The sequence below is a fragment of the Harpia harpyja genome, chromosome 16 (genome assembly GCF_026419915.1).
Source record: "Harpia harpyja isolate bHarHar1 chromosome 16, bHarHar1 primary haplotype, whole genome shotgun sequence".
In the NCBI taxonomy this organism is placed as follows: domain Eukaryota; kingdom Metazoa; phylum Chordata; class Aves; order Accipitriformes; family Accipitridae; genus Harpia; species Harpia harpyja.
Window position 1 is genome coordinate 3,402,372 of NC_068955.1, and position 11,669 is coordinate 3,414,040.

At 53.6% G+C, this 11,669-nt stretch overlaps 1 protein-coding gene across 1 annotated transcript; it reads right to left on the reverse strand.

Moving 5' to 3' along the window:
• Nucleotides 1–1,727: 1,727 nt before the first annotated feature.
• Nucleotides 1,728–11,201, reverse strand: HEYL (hes related family bHLH transcription factor with YRPW motif like). Its single transcript, XM_052811648.1, has 5 exons — nucleotides 10,810–11,201; nucleotides 6,935–7,001; nucleotides 6,352–6,435; nucleotides 5,818–5,899; nucleotides 1,728–4,376 (listed from the first exon to the last, which is right to left on the reverse strand). Exons 1-5 carry the CDS (start codon nucleotides 10,887–10,889, stop codon nucleotides 3,709–3,711), a joined length of 981 nt encoding a protein of 326 aa, XP_052667608.1. The 5' UTR covers nucleotides 10,890–11,201; the 3' UTR covers nucleotides 1,728–3,708.
• Between the last annotated feature and the right edge of the window lie 468 nt (nucleotides 11,202–11,669).

Below are 11,669 nucleotides of genomic sequence, written 5' to 3' on the forward strand. Positions count from 1 at the left end.
CGCTAGTGTGAGACCTGTCACCCCGAGGCCTCCCAAGCTGCTCTGCTACCGTGTGTCTGAGCGGTATCTCAGTCACTGATGGTCATCATTAAAAGATCATCCATTTTTCAACACGGATGGCAAGTTTTCAACCAAATGCTGACCTTAGTTTAGGATTTCTCTTCCTTAGCTTTGGGATTTTACCAGCAGAGGGCAGGCCGGGATTGCACTGCAAGTGGAAAAACGCAAAAGTGCGGGAGGGAGAGCATTTCACCCAAGGCAAGCAAGGCAGGACTGAGATAAGGAACATTTTTCATGCAGGGGAATTTGGGAGAGCAGGAGTCGCTCGCTGCTAGAGCACCTGCTGCATAGCAAATCTCCCGCAACCTGGAAGTGCCCTTGCCCCCTCCAAGTAGCAGGCAAAAGCTCGTTCATCAGGACCCTGTTTTATTCCAGCCTCGCCGCTGTCGGAGTGGGAGCGGTGTTTTTAACACCACTGTATGCCACCAAGCAACCCCAGCCGGACTGCGCCGAACGCAGCCCACGCGTTCCCATAGGCCTCTTCATTATGATTTTTTGCCTGAAGAACAAGGATGAAGAGAGTGTGCGGAGAGTCCGGGGATTTCCCCTACAGGGGTAGATCAAAAGTTGCCAGGATGTGTTAGAGGAGACGTTTAGGCTAAAGAAAACCCTGGGAAAAAAAATGAAGCTCCAGTCCCGGGCTACTGCTCTAATCACCATGTTGCTGTGGGGAGAAAACCCCACGGGCCTGAACCGATGCCCTCCCACCCGCTCCGGCTCCTGTTTGATCAGCAGAGATCAGGAAGTGGTTTTTTTTTCACTGTCTCTGTTTTGTTTTACCACTGTAGCCCGCGGGGCTGGTTTGTATGCCTGCCTCCCACAGAGGGTAATTTGGTTCCTCTCTCTGGCCGAGGCCACACCAGAGCACTGAGCTCCCACCGCCGCCTCCAGCCGGGTCGGGGCAGCCCAGGCACCAGCGGGATGACCCGTCATCAATAGCCCTATTATTGCTCTTGAAGTCTCTCTCTGCTTCCAGACGGATGCTGCATTACTCCATCACAGCTGCAGTTGCTCCCTTCCAGCAATTCCCAACACAGCACTTAAGGCAGGGATTTATGGGCGGTTTTGAAAGGCGTTTTGGAGCGAGAAGGAGTTATGGGAAAGGAAGTCGAATTCCCACCATTCCCCAGAAAATTCTCCCAGCATCTTTCACGAGAAGGATCATTTACTGGTCCTTTCCTCAAAACAGAGACAAGCTCTCAGCTGTGGCTCTTTGTTTAGTCCAAAGCATTTCCCGACAGCAAGATGCAGCAGGGGTTATTCTGGTCCTGCTTGCAAAGGGTCAGGAGACCAAGGCGAGCCCTTGGCGTCTGGCTGCAAGGCTCTGCTGGACCTGATTTGTTCCCTGACATTTTTGTGGATGCTGGTAGATAAATGAAATTATTTGTTCTCAAGCCACGGATTATTGCCAGTCTCAGGGCAAGCACTGCTGACTATCCGGCTGATTTTGACTCACATAGTGGTTTGCAAAGTAAAAAGTCATGGGACCAGAGTTACCAAGAGCAGCAGCTATAAAACAACCAGGAGGGATGTTACCTTACAAGCTGCATCTCACCTTTTTTGAAGCTTTTCAGGAACAAAAGCTCACCTGCTGCAAGACTAACAGTCATCCAAGCAGGCTGGATTAGCAGAATAGATTCACATCAACACTACATTTCACAACCAGGACAGGGGTTTGAAAGACTTTATTTGACACCTTTGCTGGATGTCACAGCTTGTGAATCTAACAGCTCTGCACAGTGTAAAGTGAGGCTGGGCTATTTGCTGTGAGCTCTAGCGTGCCAACCAGCCGCAGGAACAACCGGGGTCTGCGGGGACCTCCTCTGACTTTATTAAAAGGGAATATGTTGTTCCTGGCTGATTCTGGCACTTCAGGACAAGGGTGAGGAGAAGTAGTGGAAGCATTTCTGTGTTAAGTGTGACGACTTTCATCAAAACAACTGGGAGGGACTCACTTCCAAAACAATAGCAGATACATACATTGACATGCACATGGCAGGTACAATCTGTAGGACCACAAACACCAGCTCATCCACACAGTCTAACCGGCTGTGTGTTTGACCTGAGGCATGGGGAGAGGCTCTCCCATTCAAGAGAGGTCTTCTCCCTCTTTTTTACCTTTGTTTGCACTGACCTTTCCCTGCTTTTCTCTCTTTTCATGTCACAGTGCTGTAGAGGTGGGCAAGACTCCTTGGGGTGGGCATGCAACTAGGTCCAGGCTATTCTGCACGTGTAGCCCAGCAAGTCAAGGCACAGATGCAGGGAGTGAGGGCTGTTCAGACGAGGAGGAGCACTGGGAGACCCTGCCCTGGCCACCATGGGAGTTAGAGACGTGGCACAGGAGCAGGGTGGCTTGAGAGCTTCAACCTTCTATTCCTTTCTGCCCAAAGAAGAGAGGAGGGGAGGACAGCTGGAGGAGCAGAAGCATATCTGCTGCGTCAGTTATCTAGGGGCATGCAGGCCAAGTCAGAAAAAGCTCTCAGTAATCAGGACAAGTGCAGACCCAGAGCTTGCTGAGGTCTGCTGTGAAACCTTAGTGGGTTTTGGTCCTGGCCCAGGGAGAGGGATGAGCAATGTGAGACCAAAACATGGTGCTGAAGAAAGAAAACAGAGACGTTTGGGAGGAGAGGGTGAGGGATGCAGAGCTAAGAGAGAATGAAGGAGGCACTTCAAATGCAGGCTGGTCTGACCCATTCCCCCCCTTCGCAGTCACAGCTGTTCAGCAGGGGATGGAGGAGAGATGGCTCCGGCAGGGAGACTGGCAGAGGGAAATGCCTTTTCTTCTCGCTTTGGCCGTCAGAGCCTTCCCCTCCGTGAGAGACGTCCCTTTGAAATCCCCTGTCTTGCCTCATCTCGCCTCTTCACACCTCAGTGCAGAGCAAGGGCTGCAGAAGCCTCCCTCCACCCAGGCAGCCTGGCCAGCTGCTCCTGCACGGTTTGTGCAGGGACCCAGCACAGGCCCTGCAGACACGGCGTATTTCAGCTCGGCTGTGGGAACGAGCTCTGTTAAGCTGTTGCCTCACTCCACCTTAAGGGCACGTAAGTGGGAAAAGCTGGTAATGCAGCAAGGAAAGCATGGGGATTAGCAGGCAGCCAGTTCGCTAAGGTAGCTGGGGGGGGCCCTAGCCACCTTGCCGGGTGCCAGCAATGCTGGGGAGGGGGCTGAGCTGAGTCTGTCCCACCACATCAAAATTAGGTGCTGCAGCTGGGGGACACATCACAGGGAATCAGCATGAGCAAGTCTCTGGCAGCTCTTGAGTCCCCAAGGAAATAAGACAGTATTTCAAGGTTGGCTGTTTTCCAAAGGAGAGCAACACTGGGCTCTGCAGAGGGATTTGCTGGAGAAGGAACAGGGTTGAGATCTGCGTGTGCCCCCTCCCTCGTAGCCGGAAGGATCTGGAGTACAGCCGCATGCAGACAAGTGCATCGAATTGGATGTGATTTACGTTTGCAGGCATCACGAGGGAGAGGACGTGTGATGGTGAGGCAAAGAAAGCGGTGTGAGGAGGGAGGGAAGAGTAAAGAGAATTTTCTTTATGGATCCTTGGCTTCTGCAAAGCAGGAAAGATGCCTTTTCAGCTGAGTTTGTTCTTAGGCCTGTGGGCAATGAGTGCTGAAGAATTCCTGTCTCCGAAGGGGAGGGGAGGGTCAGAAAGCCCCGATTTCAGTAGCCCAGGAGCGGCAGATCCTGGATGTCCCAACCCTGATCCCGGGTCCCTGCGCGGCAGCGCCCAAGGCAGGAGGCGCTGTGTAAGCCGGTGGAATGGGGATGCCGGCAGAGGCTGGTGAGAAGAGGAACGTCGCGATTTGGCTGCTCTTGGATGAGCCCTCTCTCAATATGCCCGCTGGCGATGGCATCCTGGGCACAGCTGCTATGGCCGTGGATGAGCCCGCGCCTCGGGCCCTGCGGCTGGAAGAGGCCATCCTGCTGGCCAGAAAGCTTCGGCGGGATGGCAGCATGTCGCTGGGGACACGGCGAAGCGGGGCTGGCCTCACAGCGGGGCTTGGGTAAGCCAAGGAAGATGCAGTCAAAACAACTGGAGCGGGAGCAGCCTCCCTCCTGGGGATTTGCACGGGGCCAGCAGCACTGTGGAGGAAGGACCACGGCCATGTCTGGATGGGCAGGAGAGAAGTGGCCACAGGCGAAGGCTCCATTTCTGCCACATAATTATTCAGGTGGGAGAGGAGTCGCAGACGGATGGGGTCGGCAGTGTTTTGGCCCTCGAGGATGCCCAGGTACCTGACAACTTCGGTGAGACATTCACGGAAGCCGATACTCCTGTAATCCACGGCCAGAGCTCGAGCATCTAAGAAGCCTGTAGGGAGAGGACATGGGTGACAGTAAGTCCATGCAGAGCCCAGGAATGTGCTTTGATTTCACTACCCTCTCTAATGCACTGTGTGTTTCACTTGAGGCACTTTGCTGCCGTGTGATATTACTGAAGCAGATAGCCAAGTGGGTGTCCGAAAGGACTGGACATTTGCGTGCATGAGAATAGCATCTGCGGTTATCTCATCGGGATAAAACTGCCAGGGTCATGAAACCTCTTACTCCAGCATGTGAGATGAGTAAGAGGTTTCATTAACTGTGCTCGGGAAGGAAAAATTTTTTCCTATTGGACTCTATCAGTTTTCGCTGCTGGAGACGTGACTGTGGGCTAGGTGGGCACTGGGTCCCTCGTTGCAAATGGACCATCCCTGGTCTTGCAGAACAGCGGGACACTGTTTCTCCTCGATCCACAACACCATTTTCCTCTACCTGGGTCCCAATCTTTATACTTGACTTAAACAGATGTCCGGCTGAAGGACACAGGACAGTGGCAGAACCAAAACCACTGGACCAAGAAAGCTCAAAGCCACAGAAATCAACAAGATAAAATGCAACCAATGGCTGATTTTTAGGCTTCTGCTCCCTACTTGCAGCTTCATGAGACGATAAGCAATAAAGCAGAGAATGTCACAGCACAGTGAAGCGCTGGACCACTTTGCTTGACAGGGTCTCTCGTGACAATACAGCCCTTTGTTGCAGTGCAGTCAAACTGAATATCTAAACAAATGTTCCAGACCAAGTTACAGCTCTGAACCAAAGCCTGGATGCCAGCAATGTCCCCAGCAAGCCAAAAATGGGTGGTAAGCAAGCCAGAGGCTTCTTTACTGGAGCTGTGATCTCCATCCTGTTAACTGGAACAGGACAGAGGGTCTGTACTGAGGTCTCAGTACAAATAAGACCTTTGTTGAATTTTGCACAGGGCTCCCTCTCTCTTCTTATAACAACGAAGAGACACAAAAAAAAGAACAGAAAGGGAAAAAAGCCTTGTTTATTTGCAGAGTCCCCATGCAGAATCCAGCCTCTGCAGGAAATGTATCCCAGGGAGGAGGTAAAGAGTTTAATATCGTTTTTCTGGAAGCAGGCTCCATTTCTGAGCAGGACTAAGCACGTCTCTGGCTGGACAGCTTTTAGCAGGGTGCCGTCCCTGCAGGTCTGTGGGACTTGCCATCCCACATACCCCAGTCTGCCAAATGGATGCATGGGATGCTGACCCATATGAAAAACAACAGGGCAGGAAATGTCCATCTGCCCTCCCTCAGAAAATATTTCCCTTGGGAAGCAGGCAGGGCAGCATTCATTTTGGTGCTGGCTGGTGTTAGCAAGGCACACCAGCATCAAGGTATTGCTTGCTACTGAGGCTGATGGGGAATTTTCCTTCCAGGTTTTCACCTTCACCTCACCCGTATGCTTCTAAAAACAGTTCTTACCTGTTCCTCCAGTGGCGTGAAGCATTTTTAAGTGATCTACTGTCATTTGTAGAATTTCTGCCTTCTCCAGCTTGGAAGACCCCTGTATGTTGGGAGCAGGAAAAAAGAGCAATTCATCATTTTTTGGTCTAGGGTTTTGTGCCTCTCAGGGGCTGTGTTATGCCCAATGACCTCCTTCCTGAAACCCTCCTGAAGCGCAGGAGGGCTCAGATTGGAGCAGGGCACCCAGCCAGAGCATTGGCTCTGGTTTTTACATCAAGTGAGTAGAAAAAGGAGCTCCTTTCCCAAGATGCCCCGATGCAAATTGAAAATCCCCATTTCCGTGCATCTTCATATCTGCAAAACACTTTCTGGACTGAATTTATCCTCCCTAGGGCTCCTGAATATTTGTTAATATTGTTTTACCACCCAGCTTCACCACCTACTTACTCCCTGAAGTGATGATGATAAGAAAGACATAGCATTGCTCCAGACTTTCTCATTCTGAAACACAGCCCGCACGGGAGGATGGGTGGAAATCATGGACACACTTACCTGCTTCTCAAAGGCGGTGGGCACCAGGCGCCGCAGTTCGGAGAGGCTGCTGTTGATACGGTCACGGCGCCGCTTCTCAATGATCTGTGGGAGATTTCCAAGTGGAGAGAAGAAACCATGGTCATTTACAGCCACAGCTCGTGGGTCTAAAGCCCTCATTAACAGCTATGGCAGGTTGAGAGAGGCGCTTTGAACAGGGCCATGTAAGTAAATGTTTTGGGTGCAAAAGCTGAGCAAAGAAACATTAACTGACTGGTGTGATAGGTGAAAATTGCTCTCCAGGTGAAATTGCTCTCCTCCACCCCTATCCCCACCCCTTTCTGCCAGATTTGAGGCCAAACCTCTGCAAAAGATCTCCAATTGGCTGTGGGCAGAGCTCTGCAGGAGATGGAGCAGGGAACAGTGTAAAGTCGATTTTGCACTGCGTCCCCACAGTAAGGATGTGCCAACAGCACCCCATTGCACACAGGGGATGTCACGGGGAGCCCTGGCACACAGCTGGAACCAGCCAAACCCCCCAGGGAGACACAGCACAGCCACCCCCATACGTAATGCCAACACCCCCAACATAAATGAGACTCACCCCTCTCCTCTTCTTCCTGGCTTGTATCTGAGATGTCGTAGTGGGAGACACAGACCTGGAAACATGGCTGGAAAGGAAGAAGAGGGAATAATTTCTTGCACTAGCTGGAGAGAAACTTCTGTTGCACATATGCTTTACACACGTTTGCCATCTGCAGTTCCCCCCCCCCCCCCCAAATAACATCTTCTGTGGTTCCCATCTCATTTTTACCCACAACACAGAGCTCAGGAATTGGGGATGGGGAACCAAGCAGACACTCAAATCCCACTCTCTCCCCTCCGAGAGTTTCCCACCAGCCTGGGACAGATTTCTGCACCAAACTGTCCATCCGCTACCAGGCACACATCTCCTTCAATCTCAGCCTGTGCTGGTATCTCCACAGGGCTGGAAAAGCAGTGATCCGAGCTCTGGAGTCATGGCCTTTTTTTTCTCCATGTGTGAACCTCCCAGCTCTCGTGTCTGAGCCTGCCCTGTCTGCAGGGCTTTGCATCTCGGCGCTGCGATAGCATGAACGTGTATCTGAGCTCCCACCCAGGGCGGCAGCAAAGGGCTGGTTGCTCCTCAGGGTGAGGCTAACGGCCGCGTTGATGTGGTTTCTGAGGGCTTCCTGCAGAGTCGCTTCACAAACCACAATTTTTGGGGTGGGCCACGATAATCTGAATGCATGGATACCCCTGAACCAGACAAAGAGGGGCCAGGACCTGGTCAGGGGGAACACCCGGCAGGAGGTGACAGAGCAGAGACTGTGCCTGCTGGCCGACAGCCCCAAGGACCAGCTCTGCTTGAGGGACAAGGGACACGGGGGGACAGACTATGGAGAACGGCCCCACAAACCATCCAGTGCCTGGTGGGCACGGGTGAGGCTAAAACCACCAAAGGTCAGCACTAGACATGCACAGGGAGGCAAAGTTCAATCCTTAGGTCCCCACGGAGGTGAAGTCTCCATAATGATGGATAACCAGGCGTGGGAAACTCCTTGGAGCAAAACCCCTCCGCTTGGAGGGGAGGCCGGCCAGGCGACCTTCCACCTCCCCCAAGCAGGGTTTCTCCCTCTGGAAGTGGGACTGGCTCAGGGCTGTTTCTGCGCCTTACGAAACTCGGTGCAGGGATGTTAACACGCAGGCGAGACGGCAGTCTGCAATCCTGGCCAGCACAGCGCTCCGGAGGGACCCGGAGACCGCGCAAGACATACAAATCTGGAAAGTGGCATTTGGGTTCACCCTGTCAAATCAAAATATTATTCAGTTTGACGAAGCATTTTAATAGCAGTCTATTAAAGATGTTTCTGCAGAGACAGTACTGTCTGCACAGCAAGCCAAAAACTAGACCAAACTCAGCCCATTAAAAATACATTTTGTTAGGCCCAAGTGAGGTGCTTTCAGAAGTGGTTTTACACAATCAGACGAAATAACACGTTCTACTACTGAATGCTCCGCTCATCTCCATACAGGTACCCTATTTGAATGTCTGCTGGGTGGGCTTTCTCTGGGCATAGGTGCTGGCTGGCTTCGCAAGTACGAACATGCATTGCCAGTATACATAAATGCACATACGGTGAGCACTTATGGTGTGAAAATGGGCTCTGCGCGGACGCTGGGGTGTTATATGTGCAGGGGGCAGGTACTGAATTCGCCTAGCAGCGCAGGAATGCAGAGTACGCACTCAAGGAGTCTATAACAGTGAATTTTGAAACTCTTTGCAGAGCTGTCCGAACGCGTTGCTCTTTGTGAACTACAGTTCCAGATGTGGATATAAAGACATAGCTTACTGCAAAATATGTTTCAAAAATGTGTTTGATTTGAATCACATAAAAGATACCGTAACTATATTCTCTGATGATTAAAATTTCTGCATTGCTCTTTGCTCGACTTTATCATTTACAGCATAACTTTGGCTGTTCATTCAAAGCAAAAAGCAAAAAAACCCACCCCAAAACCAAGCAGTATCTTGCACTTTTGCAGTGACCCCGGAGTCTAAACCTGCTACACGCACTGAACCAAGCCTCACACCCGGAGTGACTCATCCCCACTCTACAGGGAAACTGGTTTGCCCAAACCACTCAACCGATGGGTAATGGGCTGGGAACCCCAGCCAGACTGCCTGGCTGCCTCCCTCTGCCCTAATCGTTCTACCGCGCTCCCCACCTGGAAGTGTTTCATTTTGCCCGATCCGCCAGCGTCCCATGTAGGACCCCATTACTTGGGGTGTAAACTCTGTCAAGGCAGGAACAGCTCTTTTGGCCATGTGTTTGCGTGACACGAGCAACAATATACTTGTATACAAATGCCACCAGATCACAGCGCTGCCTAGTTCTACGACTGGCTTGAGAAGACATATTAGCAGCACCAGAGAGAGATCAAAAATTCATTGTTACTGTTTACTGAAATAAAACATTATGACAATTCCTCTATTTCATCCACCGGGGTACTATAGACTCAGTGTGCTGCGCTGATGTAAAGAAGTGGGATATATTTCATTTGCAGCAGGAAGGTAGGTTAAATACTGATGCACTTGGAAACCACGTAAAGTTACGTGAGTGAATTTGTGCAGGACATTACGTGTCGGACATGCCCAACTCTACTGTGACCATATCAGTGAGAAGCAGACTCATTAATTTAGTCCCATGAGAACCTGAGCTTGGCACCAGACAGGGCGACTTCTCTGCTCAGGATACCAAGCGGCAAAAGGGAATGAATTCATCTGGGGCCTCGCTGGACGCAGAGAGAGGGGGACACTTGGCTACTGAAACAAGAGTTCAAAAGCAGCTGATTTTCGGACGAGAACAAATAACAGAGCCCTTCCTTCATCCCCAGCACCGTCTGCACGCTCAGAGCCCGGGCAATGCCCGCGAATGGCTGACACAGCATGGGAACCCGGGCTGCGAGCGGTGGCTGGGGATGCCCTCTGCCAGCAGAGCCACGGCCCAGGGGAGCAGGGCGAAGCCTGAGGACATTCCCTGGGGAACCACGCAGAGGTCCTGTCCTCAGTATTTACTCACTATTTCACCAAGCAGCAAAGCCCCAGAGCCGAAACTGCAGCTCAGCAGTGATGGGATGGAGCCTGCGAACTGCGATACTGAAAGTGCACGCTTAAAGCAGGGCACCCTTTGCTGGCCAGACTGCACGGGCTCCCTCTTTAATAAAGATCAAAGCCCCAGCTGGTGCATTAGAAATGCATCAGCAGAGCAGAAGCGTTTCTAATGCAAAACCTCCTCGTTTCTTCCACTTTCCCTGGGAGCCCTTGAATCGCTGGGACTGCAGCAGCATCCGGGCAGCTGATGGGTGCCTTTGCTCTGGGGGGGACACGACTGCCCCATCTCGGGGTGCAGAGACCTGCGAGCAACCGGGCTCCCGCTAACGAAGATCAGAGCTGCCCTTCTCTGGCAGAGAAGGCAATTGCTCTGGCTTGAATAAGGCATTTTCTTGAATGCGATCAGCTCGTAACACGGCTTCAATACTTGTACCGCGACTTGGGTTTCCTTGCCGGGTCAGTCCTAACGCCAGCACCAGCCCACGCTTGCACGCTGGAGTGATCCAGCCTGCCCCCCGCCCGTCCTTGCCCAGGGCAGGACCGGCCCAGCCCGAAGGGGTTAAGCGAGGTGCCAGGCGACTCCCGGCGAGTCCGTGGCTGAGCCCGGTGCCCTCCCGCGCCGTGCCCCGGCAAGCGCCGAACTCGGCCGCCCGGAGAAGCTCGCAGGGAGCCGCTGCAAGCTCCGGGGCAGAGCAAGCGCCGTGGCCCGGTACCGGGGAACTCCCTCTCCAGCCCGGGTTCCCCCGCAGCATGCCGAGCTGCCCGGCAGCAGAGACCCCAAAACCCGACTTCGTCCCACCGCCCGGAGCCCCGGGAAGGAGCTGCCGCCGGCGGCGCGTCCTCACCTGTACTCCTCCTCCCGGCCCACGTCGATGGTGCCGTCCGACTCCGTGTCGGACGAGCTCTCCTCGCACAACCGCTTCATCCTCGCAGGCGGCGCCGGGCGGCCGCGTCCCCGCGGGGCTCTAGGGGGTGAAGCCGGTGGACTCGGCGAGGCTGCCCCACGCGTGGCCCCGGAGGCCACCGCCGTCCTTCCCCGCCGTCCTCGGGGAAGTGCCGTCCCTCCCCGGGCTGCGCGGAGGAGCTGGCCCCAGTGCGTGCCTGCCTCGCACGGCTCCTCCCCTGCCCGCACTCTGCCTTTCACACCCCCGGCTTCTCCCTCGCTCTCCTCCCAGCACGTCCCCAACCTCCCTGGTTAATGGGTTAATGAGACATCTCCCGGGAGTGACGGATTACGCGGCCGCGCCGGCGCTCCCAGGTTCCCAGGCCCCCCCCCCGCCTCCTCTACCCCCTCCGCCTCCTCCCGCTCGCTGGTCGAAATCCCAAGTCTTCCTGTAAAAGGAACAGTCTGTGTGAACCGTCTCATGTCCCCCCCCCCTCCTGCCCACGGCCCCCCTTCCACCCGCTGCACATTGGCCTCAGCCCCAGTTTAAAGGGACCAGTGACCTCACTGGCAACAGAAAACCGTGGGAAAGAGATGGGACTGATAAAGCCTTGAGTTGTTTCAGGGAAAAATCAACATCCAGCCCCACACGCACACACATGTCTGCCCGGCTCTGCGCGGCGCAGGCACTTTTGGAGACTTATGATTCAGATGGAAACCAGCTTATTCGAAGCGCGGTGCTGTTTGAGGATGCCGCTCAAAGGGCTCTCGCCTGGGATTAATCAGCGGCCACGGCCGAGGGCCGGGACGGCAGCGGTGGCA